Source organism: Poecilia mexicana, unplaced genomic scaffold (assembly GCF_051168715.1).
Source record: "Poecilia mexicana isolate PSO_F unplaced genomic scaffold, ASM5116871v1 scaffold_13, whole genome shotgun sequence".
In the NCBI taxonomy this organism is placed as follows: Eukaryota; Metazoa; Chordata; class Actinopteri; order Cyprinodontiformes; family Poeciliidae; genus Poecilia; species Poecilia mexicana.
In genome coordinates, this window is record NW_028263382.1 from 10,514,774 (window position 1) to 10,537,198 (window position 22,425).

At 37.6% G+C, this 22,425-nt stretch overlaps 1 protein-coding gene across 1 annotated transcript in view; it reads right to left on the minus strand.

Moving 5' to 3' along the window:
- tenm4 (teneurin transmembrane protein 4) overlaps positions 1–22,425 on the minus strand; it is a 214,969-nt gene that overhangs the window by 157,842 nt on the left and 34,702 nt on the right. The window contains exons 2-3 of the mRNA XM_014980901.2: positions 4,113–4,399; positions 2,944–3,216 (exon numbers count right to left, since the gene is read on the minus strand). Coding sequence (XP_014836387.2) covers positions 2,944–3,216; positions 4,113–4,335 — 496 coding nt within the window. The 5' untranslated portion in view covers positions 4,336–4,399. The remainder of the gene's footprint in view (positions 1–2,943; positions 3,217–4,112; positions 4,400–22,425) is intronic.

Sequence of the window (22,425 nt, forward strand, 5' to 3'; positions counted from 1 at the left end):
CATTAGTTGAAGCTAACATCCTTAATGGTAGCTAATAAACATTAGCATTACCATTAGCTGGAGCTAACAATATACCAGTACAGAACCAAAAGGGTGTGGCGTTTGAGTGCTTTTGGACATGACTAACTCCAAGAGATGCTTTTAGTTTCCCATATTTTATAGGCAGTTTTCCAATGTGGTGTACTCTTTGCTAGGAAAAGAAATCAAAATATAAAATTCCAATATGCAAATGTTTAGGGAACATCACATTGTAACAAGTTTTTTTTTTGTTTGTTTGTTTTATTTTTTTGCAATTCACCTGCCAGTTGTTAGGATAAATCAGTTTACTGCACAAAGAAATTAACCATCACTGTGGGATTCATTCATTTTCAAACTTATCAGGGAAATGCTAACAGTCTAACTTACTTCCTGCATTTGCTTAACTGATGTTTACACTACACATTCAGTGAGTTCCAATGAGGATAAGGTTTTTATCGTTATCACACACCAACTGCAGAGTAATCGTTGTAAAATCCATCATAACAAGGAAGGCATTTTGTTCACAAAACAGAACTGACGGCCTGGAATCAAAGCATCAAGAAAATTGTTCTGAAATTGCTATTGCTTATTTGCATGCATTAAACCAGGGTCAAGAAAGTCACATGTGAAGAGGGGGGGAACAGCCCAGCGGCTTGAATACATTAAAGCACACTAAATGGTTTGTTGATTTAAAGAGATTAAAGCACACACAGGAAGGCCTGCTCGATGGATTTTAATTAACTTGCCATATATAAATTGTATGTTATCTGGCATTACTGAATTAAATGCTGAATACAAGTGCTCTTTCTGCTTGGGTGAGTGGAATAAAAGGCTACTTAGAATCTTGATTGGGTCTCGCACACGCATGATGCTGCAGCTACGGGGCCCTGAAAACATTCCAGCCTACCGACCCCCTGAACAGCCATCCAAGGAGAGTCTCTTTAATTATGCACAATACAGCCAAGCTCAAGTCCCCTGGTGCCCCAGATGATCAAGCGGAGGGATGCCGTGCTCTCTACCGGAGTCATCTGACCAAATGGATTCCACTTCCAAGAGTCATTTCTGTCAGTTATAATAAGAAGCTAATACATAACGTGACGCACGCTGAAATGCAAACGATTCGCAGAGTTCTCTGCAAGGATGTGCAGGGTAATTACAATTTTTGCCGCCAGAGCCTTGATGAGCTCCTCTGTCTGTGAAGTACCCCGGGAACAATTTCATAAATCTGCCATATAATATGCATGATTTAGGTTAATGCTTAACGCTGCATCTTATGAAACAGATCTAGTACACCAGAAAAATGAGATAATCCAGTCGAACCGAGACAGAAGTAAGCAAATGTGGAGAATGTTACACTAAGGAGGACAACATAACGTTATAAGCAAAGTGTACAGCCTGCACACTTTACTGAATATACACCAAGATTATCTTATTTACCAACAAGAATAAATGAGAAACAATAAAATGATAATATTATTTATTGAAGCTATAGAAAACTGAACAACAATGCAGGAATATTATTGATCCTCTGGTGAAAAGCCAGTGGTGGGCACACTTGCACTAATCCACTAATATGATAACAGCAGAGTGAACTTTTCATTAGCACTATATCCAACTTTGAAAACATTTAACGCTTCCCCTTCAATTTTTTTGGGATAAATTCTAAAGCACTAATTTACTTGGCTGTTTTCTTTCAGTTGAATGTAGTTCAACATCTGTGTTATGGTTTTTGTCATGTTGTTAAGCATTCAGCAAGCAGTTATATGTTTATATTTGTGCTTTCATTTTGAAGTGGCTGAAGACTGTTTACGTAGCAGTTTTGCGTCCTCTCCGTATATTCTCTACTCATGATTCGGCGCAGCAAATGCTTTTTTTTTTTTCCTGTACCCATAACTTATCATTTTAGAACAATTTAAAATCGACTGATGTTCTGCTCGTTTTCTGACCGCACCCCTACTGTGCTCAATCAGGCAGCAACAGAGTTAGCAATCCTCAACAAATGTAAAATTCAAAGGTTTGTTTTAAAGAATTACTTTCTGAAGCTCCTGAAGTGCAACAGAGCAGATAGATGTGCAATAATACATTTGACCTGGCGATATAACACGTCACTGACGCTTGGTGTGTTTCAATATAGTTGAATTTAATGCATTAGCTTCCACTAAACACCATGTTAGTATATCGCTCTAGCATTAGCAGAACTAATGTTTATGAATAGTGCTGTAAGCTTAGCGCAGCTAACTGGTGCCCACCACTGAAAACCAGTCTTACCTTTCATACCAAGGCACAAAAATACTTCCCAAATTCTCCTTAAAGTCACAAACTGCCAGGCAGTTTTTCTGCCAAAGTCAACAATGGAATATTGACTGAAACATATTAATGTGCAGAAAAATATCACAATCATCCAGGACTGATGAGATATAACCCTGCGCTCACTTTCTGTCTCATGTACAAGGCTGATCATGGATTTATTGAAGTTGGATAAATTCTTTTCTGTCAGGTGTTTTTTTTGCAGCATTACTTCTGAACATAATAGCTCTGCTGGGATAGTTATATAACAATATACTCCAAAGTATGACTCATAACATAGATTCATGTTTGATCAAAAAGTGTGTTTTTTTTTCTTTTTTGCTCTGCCTCTAGATTTGATAACTTTTCATTAAAATGCTGTTTATCTACAAGACAAAACGAGCAAGAGGTCAGAAAACAACTCAGCTGCCTTATTATCCGTTTAGGTGGTCATTTCTCTGTATTTTAAAAGCAGCTAAGTTTTCTTAGCAATTTAAAGATACAAAAATATAAGAAAGGTAAAAAGTGAAGAGTTGAAGCTCATATTCAGTTAAACCAGTATGATAACACTGTAGTCTAAGAATGGCACGTGTTTTGATGAAGTTGAGGAGGAATAAAAAAAAAAGGTCAGGTTCCTACCGTTTTCTGTGTTCTCGTGTTCAGTGTCGGTGAGTGTTAGGTTGGAGTTGGCCCTGCTGGAGAGACATGAGCTGCGGCCCGACTTGGTGTTGCTGCGGCCCCACAGCCTGACCGCGTGTTCCGGGGACATGATGCCGTCTGTCTCCGTGTCTGCGTCAGAGCCCACGCTGACCGAGTAGTCACGGTGAGGCAGCCCCATGTCGCTCCTGTACGTCGCCACATGCGATGGAAGGCCATCTCCAAAGCCGAGGTCTCGCAGGGAAAAGTCGGCCCCTACAGCAAGATGATAAACAGCGCTCTGGAAATGAGCATTTGAACTGCAAAGAAAAATCAGCAAATGTATCTCGACTGAAAGGTAAGAAAGCCAATATAGAACAATTTTATTCAGTGTTGAAGGAGTTAAGTATACCGTACATATTTAGCATTTAAACGCCTTATTAAATATTTTAATTATAATAAGTGCTGCCGCTTAGGGATATGGGTTGGAAGTTGTACACACGAAAACATTGGTTTTGTTTTGCCAGTCAGAAAGAAAAAAAAAAAAGCGTGTTAATTTTTCGAAGTCATATTTTCACTAGGATATTTTTTTAAAATGTCTGATTAAAAAAATTGTTACTTTGGAATTAAATATTTAATTCACAAGATAAATATGCAGCTCCAAAATAAATATTTAGTTTAAAATTTGTTTAAATACACAGTTTGCTTGCTAAATATTTAGTTTGGAAAATAAATATTTAGTTTTGAACTATATGACAAAAAAAATAATAAAAATATTGTGTAACTTTGCAAACTACATCCCATATATGAAGTAATCTCCCATTCATGGATTTAGGAAGATCATTTTTAAATCTCACTGACACAATAATTACAGTTACAACCAAGGTGACTTTAAAACTAACATGAGGGAGCAAAAGTCAAAGAAACACCAGACTACAGAGCACACCTTAATGCCTCACCCACTAACTTCAAAAAGAAGAAAACAAATTACATTTATAGGCTATACTTGTCTAATAATGAAGGTTTAAATGTTCTGTGTACCTCCTTTCCTTTGAGTTTTAAAAAATTTTATATGTTTGCAATTATTAGCTTGTTTATTGTTAAAATTGAGATAAAAAAAAAATAATTAAATGACTTGTTACAGACTAGTGGATTTGTGATTTTGCTCTAACCTTGCCGGCTGAATTCATCCACTTCATGGTGAACCATTTCCTTCACACGGCTGCCGTACGCCATCCTCGAGTCGTGGTCGAAGGCTTTGAGTGTTTCGCTGGAGCTGTAGGATTTAGAGTTGGGTTTACCATCTTCGCTGTCTGCAGAGGAGCTGGTATAACGGCGCTCGGTGTCCTGCCGGGTCGTGAGCGAGCGATAGGGTCTGCGTTCTTTCACCTCCATGGCTGCCTCCTCTCTACTTTCAGATGAAAATGTGGGTTGTAACTCCGGTTCAGTTTGAGCGATTCTGGAAAAGAAAAATACAACAAATTTTTAAAAATAAATGTATATTCAATGTATGGAAGAATCAAGTAGGTAGTGTACTCGCATCCCTACATATTGAAAAAACAAAAACTTCTGTGTATGGTTGTCCACCTGCAGATAGACCAGGGAATGAGAACAACTACTAGTTCCACATTTTACAAATCTGGATTTCGTTGTTGGAAGAAATTCATAAAACGCCTCATTGAAGTTTGACAATAGGAGTGAAGGGGAGACAAATACGCAAAAGGAGGTTCTTTAGTACTAAATCAGATTCATAGCAGATGGTTTTCAAAGTGTGTGCAGTCTGAACAGGTATGTCACATTTTATTCGACTTTTACGTAGTTGATGTGAGACATGCATCATAATTCTGTACCAGAAGAAGCCAGACGTGGTAATACCCCATAGAAGGCCATCGCTATTATTTGTGCTTCTGTTTGTTATCTTTGTTTGTCTTGTTATAATCATGTGACAATAAATATTCCGCCACTGTGTGACATCTACGTCGTTCCATGCATACGGGTCAATTTGGGGTCGTACATTGTTCAGATGGAACTCTGATTGCAGTTGGATTATTCATAAACCACCATGCAAAAAAAAGGAAAAAAAATGTAAAAACAGATTTCAGCAAATCATAGATTGGCAATACGTAGTGCAAAGTTTACTCTGTACATCACACCAGCCGTAAACATGGAGTGAAGAGAATCGTGCTGGGGGATGTTTCTTCAGAACAGACTGGTAAGATTTTAGAGGAAGGTGGATGGAGCTAAAGGCAGGTAGAGATTGTAAGAACATTTCACCTTCCTACAAGTCAAATGAACAGCCAGGACTGCAAAGCAATGATTAAAAGTTAAAGTCCAGACCTAAATCCAACTGACTGTGGTTCAACTTCAAGACTGATGTTAACAGACAATCCAATCTGACTTAGCTTGAGAAATACCCAAAAGACCTGCAACTGCAAAAGCAGCAAAAAGGGATTTGTATCGTTAAAAAATATCACATGTTCATGTCTCAGAAGCAAACATCTAAAATCATGTTTACAGAAACGAAAAGAAAAACCCTTTTACTTAAACACAACCAAACGCCACTTAGAGTACCACTTGGATGAGTCACTTCCGAAACACAAACTGTTTAACAAACATACATGTTCCCAGCTGGAGGTTTTAGAATGGCTCAGTCCACTGCACCCGCCTTTCCACTAATAAAATACGACACAACAAATCATGTACCTATAAACTTCATGACACGAGTCTCCCACAAATATTGCAGTTCATATGTCGCACAGAAAATGCTGGGTGTCCGGCGTGTGGAAAAAGTGGCAGGTGTCCTGCCTTGAATTGTGTTGTTTACACGCCACAAATCATCCCGAGCCTGAGAGCTGCGGTGCCAGACACATCCAGGGGCCACTGTGAACCAGCAGAGGTGATTAAAATCTGCATCGTAAAGCCTCAACTGCCAAACAGCACACCCAGGATAAGATCAATAGGAGAGGGAGGAAATTTTAGCATTCAGCCATGCACCATTCCCCCCCCCCCCACTTGCCTTCAAGGACGAAATACTGAAGTGAATATCGGAAAAAAAAAAAAGAAAGAAAAAAAAATGCAGTGTCAGTGAAACATAGGATGAATCGATGCATAATTGTACAGTAGTTTAGTGATGGGGGCCGTGTAATCGTCTCATTTAAAGTGACCAAGTGCTTTAGGATATTAAGTTGGATTAACAAATGTCAATGTGTGGGTAAACTGTATTAAAAGTTTGGAGGCTGTTTATTTAAAGTTTAAGTACAGCCAACTGCAAAGCTTTTGTCATATCAACCACAACCCTTTATTTTAACAATAAAGGGTTAAAATCTACAAAATGTGGTTCAAATTTGTATAAAAAAAAATAAAAATGTTTATTTTTTGAAGACATTGATAAATTGGGTACTGATAAATCCTTAAGGGGGCGGCATTATGTATTTTCCAGAAACATAGTGCCTTTTTAGAGACCAATCAAGTAACTATGTTAAAACATATTGTACACATCAAATGTAACTTAAAAGAAATCTGACTTCCTCAGAATTTATTCTCTGTCTCTTTAAGAATCACCTACTCTCTGTGATGCTTTCCCTTCAGTACTGCATCACAACAATGCTCCTCCATGCCATTTACAACTGTTCTGAGGAGAGTTGGACTGAAATATAGTTTGTATTATAAGCTCAGCAAACGCGCAGTTCCACCAGGGGTTTGCTAATTGCTGCTGCTGCTAGTCTGCAGGAGCTGAGGGGAGAAGGCACATGGGGGGGCCAAGGGTTGTGTAAGGCAGAAGTTTTGCTGGTGAGAACAAATGATTATGGCTGCCAGAGATTAAAGGATTCCTCAAAAATGAATGAAATGCTAAAAGCAACAGTCCAGGTATGTTTTTGATGATGGAATAACATTATAACATGATATTTAAAAAAAAGTTCAAAAAGTTTATTTTACATAATACCTCCCATTTAATTTTGGGAATTCTGTGATCAGCTGATGCTTAAATGAGAAACTGATCTCTTCCACCTTTCTTATCCATCTTTGCAAAGGTCTGAAATCAGCCACGGTCCCCTTCTGCTCTGCTGTTAGAGCGCTGCCTGACAGACCTGCCCACCAGGTCACATCTGCTCTCACTTAACAATAGTCACCCCACTGTTGGACACTTAGCAACTTTGCCACAATATTAAAAAAAAAAAATTAAATCTGTGTCAGCCAAAAATGAAATTGGCAGGTCTGTCCTTTTAAAGACCAGCGATTGGCCAGAAAAATAGTAATCGGTAATCGGTGCACTCCTCCCTCCAAAAAAAAAAAAAAAAAAAAATCCTATTCTAGAAATTGTGTCTATTTACAAAATAAAGTCTAGATGTATGAATTTGTAAAACATTATTACTGCAGTTTAATAGATCCACTCATTACTTTTTCAAATGCAGCTTCATGGCTAAATTCCCATAAATGTTTTAGTTTACACTTCTGCTTCGACATCACCCAGCCCCTTTAAGCGAAATGAATTACAACTCATTCTAGAAGGACACACAACTGTTTTCAACAAGAGATCAAAACTAATCCAGTCGGATCGGAGACTTTTTTACTCATTATATGCTGCGCTGTTCAGACAAGGATTTCTCCACCAGATAAGCTCTTTATGAATACAGTATGAGGTTTGTGCCGGACAGAGCAGTAACAGTAATCCTCAGTGAACTGTATTTGCTCCCGTTCTGAAAAACAAAAGAAAAGGGTTTCATTTGAGACATCATTGTTGTCTTTGGGGGTCTCTTCTTGCATGTATTGACAGCTGAAAAGATCCTGGTGATTAATGATTTGAGGCCACATGAAGAGCGAGGGGCTGGTGGGAAGGTCAGGGTGTGTGTTTGGGGGTTGAGCAGCCACAAGAGCACTTCAGCTGCTCCTAAGATTTCAAATGTCGGAGCTGCTAATTTTTTCAAATTTAACTCGAGATCCTTGATGCAAATGCAAGAGGGTGGAAAACAAGCAGCTTCCCAAAGTTTTTGAGAATGCTTTGTAAAAGTGCATTGTTTTTGTTTCCAAAGGGCCACGCTAAGTGCTTTGGCTAAAATTCTGCAGAGACCTTCCACCTCATTATTAATCAGCTCCTATGCAATGAGATGTACTTTTGAGACCATGGGAAACCCAGCAAGGGCTTCAGCAAACTGCTCACAATGACTGATGATACGAGATGCAAATATCCTCCAGTTCAGGACTCGTGCATCTTGAGGAGCTGCTTGCAACTTCTCACAATGCTGCTGTGTTCAAAACTGCTGAATTATTTTAATGAACCAAAAAGAAAAAAAAAAAAAAAAGTTCTTATAATGAGACAGGTGATAAATTATATACGGACAAATTCAAAAGAAATGTTATCGTTTCCAGATAAGAGTTGGCAGACTGTGAGAAGTGCCTTGAAGTAATGAAAAAAGGTTAGAAAGAGCATTCACAAAGACTTAGAAAAGTTATTAGCTAACACCAGTGGAAAAAAAACAAAAAAAAACAAAAGCGCCACTGATTGAAATCTCTAAAAAATGAAGATAAGAATCGTGCTTTTATTTCAAAGTAGAAGTTCCTCTAAAGCCTGAGCTGAAGAGCTTAAGCTGCGCCAGAAACCAGCCGAGTATCTCTGCCATGATCCAAAATCAACTGAGGTCTCTCTTGAAAGACAAAAGAAATGATGGATGGTCTGTTTTTCTCCTTAAAGCAATTGCAGACTCCACCTTTTTCAATTTCATTATCTGCACCAGGGTAGATTATGGTTTGTCTGAGGATGTAAAAAGGAAATGTGTTGCAGCTGTGAGCTCTGCAGAGGAGGGATGTGGTCCAACAAATAAAAAGTGTTGCAGGAAGAACCAGAGTGAAATCAATCAGTTACAGCAGTGCTGCTGAAATGCATATTCGCAGGAAGGGACTGCACATTTAAACATTATAAAAACTGAGAGCCTTCAATCCTTGGGGAAATTTCCTTTAACGTCTCCTCCAAGCTAAAAGCTTAGAGCAGGTCGATTAGAGTTTAAAATCTACAGTTAAGGTTAAAATTTCAGCAGGTTAGAAAGTCTACCTGGTGTCCATGGTTGTTTTTTTATGCTGGGTTGGACCTCGCCTGCTGTGTTAAAAAAAAAAAAAAAAAAAAAAAAAAAAAAAAATTATATATATATATATATATATATATATATATATATATATATATATATATATATATATATATATATATATATATATATATATATATATATATATATATATATATCTGGGTTAACACCTTGGACAGAAGACAGAACTTCAGCTGCAGCAGCAAAGAAACTAAAGTACTGACAGTTTCAAAAGAAAGGAAACTGCCCATAAACTACTCTGCCCTTGTAGTGCAATTGTGATAAAAACCTGCAGTTTTTAACAGCCACACTGGACAGCTAAATGTGGACAATATTTAAAGGGTTCTGCTTTCTTTTAACTCAAGCCATCATTTCTGGGGTTTTTACTCACAGGACAATTTTTGGCAAGAAATAAAATATAATCAGTGTGTCTCTGCTGCTGGATGCCAACAGTTGACAAGTGGCATTTCTCTCAAATACAAATAAAAACTTTCAGACAATAAAATCTGAGAGAGTGCTTTACTGTAAGGACAGCAGACTTTCCCATGACCGTTTCCACCATGAAGAATCCAAACTTTGGGTTTTCATCAGTTTAAATTTGGAATTAGCACAAAATAATATATCTCTCTGTTTACCAATATATGTGTAAGTTTTATGGTTAAATTAAATTACAGAAAGGGGAAAAAAAATCAACAACAAAGAATTTTTCATTTATTGAGAAGTACCTGCAAATTTATCACTATGAATTTAGTGATTTTTTTTATTATTATTATTTCTATATAAATTTTTAAAAAAAGTCAGCAACAAAAATATTAGGGATAAAAAATATATTGGAACTAACATTGGTACAAGCATCTACATTCGAGCCTCTTTGTACCAAAATAAGTGGGATTTTAGCACAAATAATGTAGACTTGTTAGCTTCCCAATCATACCTACCTCAAAAGTGAGCTAAAAATCAGAATAACCTCATACTTAACCTGAATAATCAATGCTTCAAAAGCGTCCGCTGCAAAATGAAGACATCTCTGCTTCCTTGCACAAAAGAACATCCCTCACACCAACCCCTTAAAGACACCACCTGCAGGATAAACAGTGGCACCCTTTGTTAAAAACACTTCCTGAGACTTTAGCTGGGCAGTTGTGACCATTGCTATAGTGTCAGAAGTTAAATATGGGATCTAAATAGGCGGGAGGCGTTTTGTGGTCCGATATAAATGCAAATGGCCCCGCACTATCCATCAAACAATTAGCAGTATGCTGAGAATTGCTATTCAGAGCTGGTGCTGAATATAAATCTAGTTTCCGCTCTCTGTACAACCTTTGTTTCCCTGAAATGTTGGAGATTCTTCTTAGCAGAAAGCAGGACTAAACGCCGACATATTCAGGCGACACAGACGACAGACACAGAGATGCACATGGACAATGTGTGAGCAAGCTAAGTGATTAGTAGTCGTTTGTGTGTGAAATTAACTAGTTATTTGTGACTCGTGATGATTTTACAAAAATGACAGCTGATATGTCATTAAATGTTGAAAGAGATTAGCCAGCAAAATGGTAAAAATGTGAAAGATTTTCATAATTTATTACATAAATTGTCATTTTTTGATCGGGCAGACAAACTAGTAAGTGTAAACCAAGATCTTGAGACTTTTTCCTGTTAACTACACTGAATATTCCTAAACTGACCTGCGCTAGCAAGAAAGACAAGTTTGGCTGTCATGGCAAGAAAACCTATAAAAGATCTATCAATCAAAGTATGATCAATTTGTTTTACAACTATAGTTATCATGTAGTCAACAGAATATCTTAAGCAGTTGACTGTTGTCTGGCTGCTGGAGCTCCAGCTTCATACACTTCCAGTTTTAGTCTATAAAATCCAAAGTAGCAAAATGGTATAAAGGTTTTAAGTCCTTTTAGTTAGATGACAATGTGAGAAGCATGTCAGAGGTTCTCCATATCCCACCTGGTGTTTTGCACGGTCTGGTGAGAAAGGTCATATTCAGGTGATAGGACACCTCTTGCCAAAAGTCAACCATAGTGGATCAGGCAGCTCCGGCTCACCAAAACCTGCTATACATTTGGTGATGTTGACATGAAATAAGATAAATGAAAAAACATAATAAATTAAACAGTAAAAATGCTTTAAAATGCCCATAGCCTAATAAATTGTGCAGTAATCAGAGACAGGAATGCTGTAGACCTAAAAATACCAATACCTAAGAAGTTAGCCAAGCTAAACTTAAACCAATAATCATACACATTAGTTCTGCTAAAGTTGAAGCACTACACCAACACGTTATTTAGCAGAAGTTATTGCAAATGCGGTAAAATGCTAAATTCAATCATGTTGACACCATGTGTCAATGACGTGTTTAAGAATTCTTAAGAGTGAGTTAGCAAAACGTCAATGCAGATGTTGAACTTTATTCAAATGTAAGTTTACAAAACAAGCAAGTAAATTAGTGCTTTATAAATTTTTTGCAAGAATTATTTTAGGGGAAGCTAGTGCACAAATGTTTTCAAAGTTAGCAAAAATGCTAAACAAAAACTAAGCAAAAAAAAAAAAAAAAAAAAAAGCTATAGCTACCGCAGCTTGTCCAATAAGCAGCCAGCTGTAGGCTCATTATTGGAGGAGATAACCTGAGTCATAGCAGCTTGAAGATAGAGCTCCACCAATCAAGTGAAACTGACTTTTTTTTTTTTTTTTTTTAGAATTTAGTGATGTACAGGCAAAATATGGGGGAGATCTTTAAGTGCATTAAAACTCGCAACAGTTTTAATCTGTAATCCCTCCAACCACCAGCATACACCTTTATGCACTTATTTTAGTTTAACAAAAATCTAATAAAGATTTGCTGTTTATTACTTTAGTTTTTTTTTTCTTTTTAAGTTTGGTTTAGAAATACATTTTTTTCTGTGTTCTGTGGCAAAATCCTTAAAAAAAAAAAAAAAAAGGAATTGAAAGACTAAAAGAAAGCCGTATATTAGTATTGGCAAGAAAAAGCCTGGTCCGTGCATTTCTCTTTCTAAAAATCTATCAAGAGCACAACAGCAAAACAATGTCACAAGATTGTTCAGTAGAAAAAGATTAATTGAAAAGAACAGCTAGACTTACAAGGTGTTCAAATATTAGTTTTAGAAAGTTTTAATCATGCATGATATTACAAAATATACAATTTTAGCAACAGCAACATTTTTTTTTCATTCCCGTGTAATTACCGTGAAACCGTGGCATTTTTACCCACCGTGAGAATCTCATATCACCCCAAGCCTACTTCTAGACATGCTTAGAAGAAGTTTGGGCAGATATCAAGAGCATTGTCTACAACATCTATTGAAAGCAAAGAATGCTCCAAACAGGCAGCACTTACTCCTTTTCTGAAAGATTTTCACATGCCTCAGCTCTATAGAAAAGCTTCCTCAGTCAACAGAAAGGTGTGTTTTCAATTGAGGGGAAGAAAGACTTGGGCAGAAGTGGTGGGGGTGGTTAAACGGCTTGTCAGACAGAACTGAATTTGGTAGCGCTTATGCAAGCAGAGGGGAGAGGGGAGGAACGACGGCGAAGGGGTATCTCAACAGCCTCCTTCCGGGATCAAAAGCGAGCCCCGCCAGCGCATTAAACAGAATGCGTAAAAGCCTCAACATAAACAAAAGTAGCCTGGGACCATCGCTGCAGCACGCTCCCTGCTACTAATCACTCTAAGCAATTCAAGGTTTAGTCCTGACAGCAGGAGCACAGAAAGGGAATAATGTTTTCAAACCAGCCTGGTAAGCAACAGGGAGAAGCAGACTGTTTATTCACTTTCTGCAATGATGAACACTGCTGACCTTGGCAAAATGCAGCTCATAAGGATTGATCCAGGGTTACACAGCCCAACCTGACTTAATGGAAATAAGTAATGGGTAGTCGTAAGGTTAGGAACAATCAAGAAAAGAAATAAAGTTCACACAGGTTTAAAAGAGGGTCTTTCGACAAGTACTCTGCTGGTGACCTGCCTCTCATTAGTCTGCAACTACTGCTCATTATCCTGCAAAGGCAAGACATGAATTTGATTTATAGTTTGGCCTGCAGGGAAACCAAACCTAATACCAGCTAAGCAATAATCAACCTACTGTAAACTTGCAACTGTCAAAGTCGCTGTTGTATATATATATATTTGAGGTTCACAGCAGTAGCCTGAGGAAGGTCTGAGACTCAAACACTGCAAATAAATGATGTGGCGAACAAAAATATTTTAAGTGCAGTTTCCATTGCTTCAGGACTGTTTCTTTGGAAGTGCAAAAAAAGATAAACTATTCCTACTGCAACAACCCTGAGATCAACCCCAACATAATAGAGAAGAATAGGTCCAGTACATTACGCATGCAGCCCTGAAATGTTCTACTTTATAAAAATAACAGCGGCATCTGTTATGACATGAAAGTCTATTTGCTCTGTTGTTTTTATCATGCTGCTGACTTTTGCAAGAATATCAAAATAAATTACTTATGTTTTTAGGCAGCATTAACTGGTAAACGCGATCTTTTACCTCCAACAGTAAAGTAAAAATATTAACTCTTGAAACGTAGTTTCCCACTCCTACTACAGACAATTTCACTGTTACATCTCCAGTCCCGTCTGGATTCCATGCATCATGCAGCTGTAATTCAGTTCAATTTAATTGAGTTCAATGTGATTTCATTAAATTTAAATGCTTCGTTTTTCCTGAAGGGGGAATTAGTCGTTATGGTAACACTTATCTAAGTTTCTTTAAACAGTAAGGACAGGTTGCTACACTTGAATCATGTAAAAAGAAAATAAAATACGAAGGTTTACGTTAAAACTACTTCTGAATTTGACAACCAAAAAATTTCATGTTTAAGAAAATAAAATGCCACAAAGTGATTAGCTAATCTGAATTGTTTTCTTTCGGTTTGGGCCAGAAATAAATTTCTACAAGACAAAATACAACGTAGCAGGGTTGATTTGAGTCCATCTAAACCACAACCGTGCGGTTCAACATTGGCGAGTGTCGCTGAAAACATCGGAGTGTCGGCCACAGCTCCGGCACTCGCTCGTCCTGCCCACGTTTCTGCCCATATTCGTGCCCACAGCAGTGATGCACACACTGCAATGGAGACGCGAACAGCTCAAACCAGACGTTTCCCAGCGAGAATGAGGCCTGACAATGGGTTAGTAGCTTATGAGTATTGTTTTTCTTAATTGGAAATATTTTCAAACAGCTGAATATGTTTTATAGGCAAAGGAATCCTTTTTCAGACAGTTGTCTGGCATTGGAAGTAAGACGTGGGGGAGGGCATGCGCTGTTTTACTTCAGGCTTTAAACAACCACAGAAACATTGGATCAATCCAATACTTTCCCTGGCATCTCAAGAAAAGGCTTCCTGAATTAAATACAACACTGCTGCAGATGGTAAATCAATTGCTAATGCTTTTAAAAAGTATAACTAAGCGTTATTTCTTCTGGGTAAAAAGACAAAACAAAATGAGCCACCGCAATGACATGACCTGACCTTACAATTAAGAGAATCCAAAAACGGTGCCTATCTTTTTTAATACAATAGAAGATCCCATCAATGCTCTTCAAGTAAAATCCTTTAAAACGCTTACGTAGAAGAAAATAAGCAAGCCAGAAAAAGTCAAATAAAAGTAATCAGATTTAGTTTGACTTGTAGCATCCAAATCTATCCCATATTTCTCTCCAGCGACCATTTTTACTTGGATTGCACCATCCTCATCCAATATGCAAATAATCCTTCAAATCACTTCACTTCCTCATTTCCAGGGATCAGAGGGATCTCTTTGCTGTTCATGTTTGCATTGGCAGTACACAACGTGCAGCACACCAGCAATTGCAAGCAATTGTTTTTGGTTTAAAATCGCGCAACAAGAGTCATGCATTTCCAAATTAGTCACCAGGTGCATGCTTTTTCCAGTTTAAGAGGTACATGCTGCTTTTAAGCAGCAGCCCTCAGTGGAAGAACTCCCTGCAAAGACACTACTCTTGAACTGCTGGATACCAATTACACTCCCCTCTCAACAGGATGCAGGAGATTGTCTCAGGATAACTCAAGTAGAACTCGACTGAAGAAGTGGACTGCAAGCATCTGAGACTCACACAACTGGATCCATGCTGCTGAAACTTTAAAGCAGAATGCATTGTTGGTGGGTGTAGATATCAGCTTGATTGGCTGTGATATAACCGTGCAAGTCTGTGAGAATTTTACTGAAAGAAATACTGCAAAAAAAAGAATAAAAATAGAAAAATGCTTACTGACCACAATGTCTGAAAAGAAACTCCCAGGAGCACCAACTAACAAACAAACCAAGAGACGGAGATTCATGCTACCAGTCTACCGAGCTGCTGGCAGCTCACTCCCGGTCCTGCTGTGTGAGGCCGACTCTTGCAGCCCAGCCAGAAATAAAGTATTTTTCTCAGAAAGTCTGCTTATCAAAAGCTGCGGCCCACCATAGCCTGTGGGATTGTCAAATGCCATCCCCTTCTGTTGAAGTGGTCCACAGCGTTGCCCTCAGGAGCCACTGGGGGTTACAACTCTGCCTCTGGCTTTAGCCATTTATAAGATTTGGAAGGGTTGCACCTTTTTTTTTTTTTTTTAGCTAATTTAAGACAACAACAAAAAGACACAGATTACCATTGTCTTTACATGGCATAATTACTTATTTTATCAAAACTCTTGAATTAGAATATAGGATGCATTGACGCCAGTCCTGTTTACTCTGGTTTAATTGAACTCTGGTTCCTTTGTCTGGAAAATCCAGTTTGTTTAGGGAGGTGTGAATTGAACTCTGAGACGGTTTGCTAGTCACAGTGCAGTGGGAAAGTGAACCACACCAGTTAAAAATGTAATAAATGTTGAACTTTTGTCCCCAGTAGAACCAAATCTACTGAACTATCAGGTGTGGAAACCCCCATTAAAAGTAAACTAATTCACAAAGAGTCAAAATCATACATACACACTCAGGCATGTATAAACCGCTGCCAATATGGGCAGATTGCACTTTAGCAACATTCTTTTATTAAAGTTTTTCTGCCATGGTCGCAAATGTTTAAGCTTAGTTCATAGTTTTTCAGTTCAGCTGAGGTCAGTGCTTTCCAGCAGCTAATGGTTGGTCAGTTTAAGGCCACTGGCTTTCAGTTTACAACAGGCTTAAACATTTGTGGTTCCTGGACTGTTCCTGATCAAAGTTTTCTTCGCCTAAAGGTGTGGTTAACTTGCGGTTAGGGCAAACCGCAAGCTAACTTCAAGTTTGTAAGGTAGGGCTGAACATTTTTAGGAACTTGTGATTTGCAAGGATACCAGTAAATGTTGCTAGAATTATATGACTTGCACTAAATAAATCATTTAAAAGCGTGATAATGTGAGGATAATGAGTGGTCCCATCTAGCTACTGTAAAAAAAGAAAATCCATATTTCCATATTAACAAGGTTTTATTGACAACCACTTCACCTTTTAAAGCTTTTTATGCTGCATCAAACAAGCTCCATTGAATATATTACAGGCAAAAGGAGCACGTATGCATTATACTAAATAATTAGCTAACCTAGCTAATTGCAGTCCAGGCAGCTCTTGGTGATATGCGGTAATGATGCAGTAATGATGGATTTGCGGTATATTGTGCAGCCTTATTGTGCGCCCAGTTCTTGATTATAAATCTCATGTTTATAAATCTCAAAGGTACAATCTCTGAATATTGTACCCTTAAAATAAATGGTTCAAATACACGGTGAGCCAAAAGAGAAAAATTAGATGAATAAATACATAATTAAATCATTCATTTGACGTACCATGAAATAGATATATATGCTTAACTGTTTAAATCATTTATTTAGTAGATTAAATATGAAATTAAATTACTGAAATGCAAACCCACAATAGCCGATGAATATGACTAAAAAAAAATTTATTTCATTGTTCCTGCAGCATCACAATGAAAGAATATGTCAAACTCAAGCATTAAAGTTGAGGGTCGAGGCTAACGCTGATCTGTTGAACTCCACAATTTTTTGACTTGATCGACCACGTAACCTGGATGACAACTTCCTGCTTCTATGTCGTCTCATAACTGTAAAATCTCTCCTAGCGGCTTCTGGAAATTATTATGAAAATTTTCCATTACAAGAACCACCATAATTTTCAAAGAATCAGGTTAGACTAGTGGAGCCCCGCCCCTCAACATCAGTTTGACAGATAAAATGATTTCATGGGGGCGCCACAGGAAAAGGAACCATAAAATAATTACATGCACATTTAATCAATCATCTGCATCAGCTATTATGAGTTTGCATTTTAATGATTTAATTACATATTTAATAAATTAGTTGTGTATTTAAAAAAATAATTAAACATTTATTTATGCCATAGTGCATTTAATTAATGATTTAATGATGCGTCTACATATTTAATTTTGTTCCTTTTGGCCCTCCATACAAATAAACCATTAAAAGCAGAAAATTAAAAAAGGATTAAAGTTCCTGTGTTACTCTATGTGTATAAGCCTCAGACTAACACTTTTCAACATAACACAATTGACTTCCTGATCAAAGTGCTTCCAACTGTTCAGTAGGAAGAGAAGCACATAGTGAAAGCGTCAATCAATCACATAAACTGGAGTAATTAAGTTTCCTCACAACAGCAATAATATGGATGTTTGCTGCACTTTGCAAAATGAACCAGCAGCCATCCCTGGCTTCAATGGACACACACACACATACACACACACACACACACACATATATATATATATGGACATGAGATCTACGATAACCTGATGCACCACAAACAGCAGATGCAGCCGCGGTGAGACAATAAAACCAGCGGATGTTCAATATCAACAGTAAAAAAAAATCAGCACACACAGCAAAGCCAGAAGAAGCATCGCTGCATGAAAATGGTCTTACTCTAAGTGCTCAACTGAGTCATCTCTGCCTTCCCTCCTTTGACAGCCACACACCTCCCACATTTCCCTTCTCAACAGCCCCTGGGTGTGGCTAATCACTCTCTAGCTTCATCAGCCACCAGATGACAGCTCCGACTATAAAGATCCACTGTTTGGAGAAGGCGTGGCTGCTGCAGTGGACCGCTGTAAACACAATGGACTTGTTTTCGTCAGCTTCATAACATTGCAATACAAAAAAAAATCCTCTTTCTCAGACAATGAAATAAAGATATCACACTATCTTGACAGCTCAGACAAAGGTCCTTGGGAGGACTGTCCCGGGGTAGTGTTGGTTTATGCTGATTCGTCTCTGACTGATTATGATATGAAATGGCTGACGGATATCTTAGCAGTCCTATGTTTACCTGCACAATCCCCATGTCTCTAAGGTACCAGAGGGTCTGCACTATCTGATCCCAGTGGCTGAACAATAGACAGTGCTGAAACATGCAGAGAACCATATGAATACACCCACAGCACCCTGCAGTCATACCACTTAACGTTGTAACCAGACTTTTGGAGTATGGTTTCTACCAGCTTTACACTTTCAGTGAGTGAAATTTTCAATATTTCTTCTGAGCAAAACAGCTCAAGCTGTGTGGTTTGACAAATTCTCACTTGGTTTTAGTTATGGACATTGACTAAGTCGTTATGACGCATGACTTTGCTTTGATCTAAACCATTCTATCTTAGCTCTGGCTGTATATCCAAACAGCAACGTTTCCTCTTGGGGATGACGTTTTCCAGTGGTGGACTCTGCTAACTTAAAAAAAAGATTAGCTGCGCTAACCCTAAAACACTACTCATAAACATTAGTTCTGCTAATATCACACATGGTATTTAGCATGGTTGAAGTGCTAAATTCAACCATGTTGAATTTAGCGCCATGTGTCAATGATACAACATTGACCTCAATGGGGTCAAATTTATTGCACATCTACCACACAGGGTTGCGCTTCAGAAAGAGTGTTTCTTTGGAATAGACCTTTCATTAACGGCTTCAATTTTACAGTCTATGAATACTGCTACCTCTGTTGCTGATTTTGACTAGATGGCTAACCGCCATGCTCTACATGAATTAAGGGCATAAAATAAAATAAAGTCTGATTGAGGCATAATCAAAGGTGGAAAAGTTTAGCATTTACATTTTATTAAGACAGATTTTTTTTAACGAAAGGCTTAGTTTGTCTTCTTTTAGTTTCCCTCTTTGATTGTTCACACATATGGGAGAAAATGACCTTTCCTCCATCAGGGTAGGGCATTGCATCCTCCTATATATAAATTTAATTCTCCCAGTAAATTAGGATTGATCTCTAGCTCTAGGCCACAATCAGCAACACTGATCTAATCAGAGTTTGGCTTAGACAGAAAAGGATACTTCCATAAATAAAAACCATATGAGCACCAAGCAAATGCCTATAACGGCGATGCTGAATTTGATCTTCTTCTTCCTCTCCACAGGTATGCTTTTAGCTCTCTACCTTCAAAGACTACCAGCCGGATAAAATGTTCACCGTGTGTCTCCTCGCTGTTGTTTTCCTGCACTGAGGGTTTTACATCATACTTGCATCAGCGGATGTGAGCACCACATGCAAGAGTCACTGCTAAGCAGGTAATGCCCATGGAAGCCTGGCTGAGGGTGATCCCAGGGAGACAGAATCTGTCAGCGGCGCCTCGCCCGGCGACACCAGGGGTAATAAATTACCCAGAATTAACACATCATTCTGTGCTCCGCGCATGCATGCAGCTACACTTAACTCATGCCATGCAGTCTAATGGTTCTATTAACCAAACCCAGACTTGGAAAGCCAGCTTTCATGGTTTAAAAATTCATGCTTCTAAGTTACTAACAAAACAGAGGGAGATGATATTAAATATTATCTTTAACTTGGCTTAAATGATTTAGAATCCTGGAATTGTAGGTGGGTTTTTATATTTGATTCACATTTTATAAATATTTTAAACAATTTGATTTGCAGGGATTTTTACACATACATTGCCATTATGAAATATTTGCCCCAAATACAATTTTAATGTTTTTTTCCCCTCTTTTTGTCTCCGTTTTAGAGCATCAAGTACATTTTCAAAATAAATATAGTAAATGCAAATTGCATTTTTTTTTCAAAAGATGATTTCCTTTGTTAAAGGAAAAAATTAACTTTCATATCCATGTATCCCCATCAACTCCTCATCGAATCTCACAAAAAGAGACCGAACATTATTTAAACCACCTAACAATTAGGGCCAGTGTTCGTAATTTAATAAGGATTTAACTATAAGATGCCACCATTGGTTTTGCTGTAAAATTAACGTAATTTTGATTAAAAAAAAAAACACCAGTCAGTAACGTTACTCTTAAACACGCGTAAGGACAGTGATCCGAAACACACCAAGACGATCACCTCTGAATGGCTTAAAAAAAATAAGCTATTGACATGGGCTTTTAGGAAAGGCCTAGTCAAAGATCTGATTTGAATGGCAAATCTTTAAGCAGGTATTCATACTTGAAGACCCCTCCAATGTATCTGAATCAAAACAATTCCTAGCTGTGGTACTTTGCAATGCAAACTAAACAAAAAGACACAAAATGACCCCAACAGAACCTTTATCAGCTGATTGGGAAGAGCTCTGACATGTGACTTGGTGGGCATTGAAGGCATCCTCTCCTGTCGATGCCTGTCACTGATGCTGGGGGACATTTAGCAGAGGGCTCAGAGTCCCAGTTCTGCAGCTTTTATCTACCGGATATCTGTAGAAAGCAACTAGCCCTGTGACATGCTGATAGTGTGGTACACACCAAAGCCAAACTTCAGACCAATGTTCAATCATCACAGAAGGCTGAAAAATAAGTGTGAGAGTTTGAAATGTTCTTTTTTTAAAATAAAAAAAACTTCGCGGTGAGATGTTGGTGCCGTGATATACAAAAAAATTAAAACCACTCACGAGGAAATGAATGTAAAATAAAATAGAGGAAAGGAAAAGAGAAACAATGTCACCTGTTTTAAGGGGTAAGGCTTTTACCAATTTCCCCACCAGTTTATCAGCATGGCTTTTAAAAAGCTATTTCATTCCTTCCTAATAGGCTTCATCTTTCCATTTTTCCAGTTTTTGCATATTTTGCCTGCATAAAGAGAAGGAAAAGAAACCTCTGGAGCCAAAATATTATTCTCACGAGGGAGGAAGAATTAAACCTGAAAAGCATAAAACCTGGAAATCTGAATGATTAAACCTTACAAAAACATTATGCATATGGCTGGAAGTAGTTGCAAAGAAACAAAGTAATTTATGGCATGTTTTTCATGCAGTACAGAAAAGATTAATCATCATTCAGTCGTTTTCTTCTGCTAACTCTGATTTTAATTCTCATTTACAAAGCCTCACAAAAGTATTCTTTGAAATATGTTTTACAATTTGTTCCAAATTTTATTTGATAATACAACACAAACTAGTAAGTAACTTAATTATTTTTTACAAACAGAAATGCAAAAATGTGACAATATATTCAGCTTCACTTGAGTGAATAATATGTAGAATCACTTTTGCAAAAAAAAAATAAAAACTTTTTGAGACATTTCTCAAAAGATATGTTTTCAAACTTTCTAAAAATTTCTGTCAAATTTGCTCTCAGACTAATGTTGACACCCTGATGCAAAATAGTTCTCGCTTTGTAGTCAATCAATCGTCTTTATTCTGAAACCACTAAATAAAATCAACCTTTATAGTTTTTGGTTTATACAAAATACAAAAATCTTAAAAACTAGTTCTTTTATTCCATCTTTTCTTGCTCTATCACATGAAATGCTCCCTAAATTACTCTTAGGTTAAATCACGACAAGATATATATATTTTTTAAATCAGGTTTTATGAATAAAACTGTTGTTTTCATTCAGGTTATTTCCAAGCTAGACAGTTTTTTTTTTCCTTTGGTAAATATCACCATTTTAGCACAAGGTGTATAATGTACACTTCTCACATCTTTTAGCCGTGGGGGTGCATTTGATGAATAGAGTGGTCATTATTAGTAAACTGAAATGTAAAGTCTCATGTTGCGTTCCCGTCTTCTGTTGCTGAACGCACGCCTCACTGAGAGCCACCCCGTCCCGCCGCCGCCACACTTGTCAACAGACTCATTAATTCATTACCAAAGGTGCAGATAGGACTTTTGTAAAAAGAAATAAAGAAAAACTGCAGCAGCTAAACTCAAGAATTTAAACCCTCACATAAAAGTAGGGTTATGTGACACTGCAGCAAGTAGAGAGGATAAGTTTTGTTACAAAATACAATTAATTGAGCCTTTTTATGACGTTTTGCACCAAAGACGTCGCTGTTGCTTAAATAACCACAATGATCATAGAGATTGCAATTTTTGATTTTAATTTGTCATGTCTATGTGCCATTTAAAGAGAAATGCACATTTTTAACAGCCTTAGATTTAAGGTTTATTTT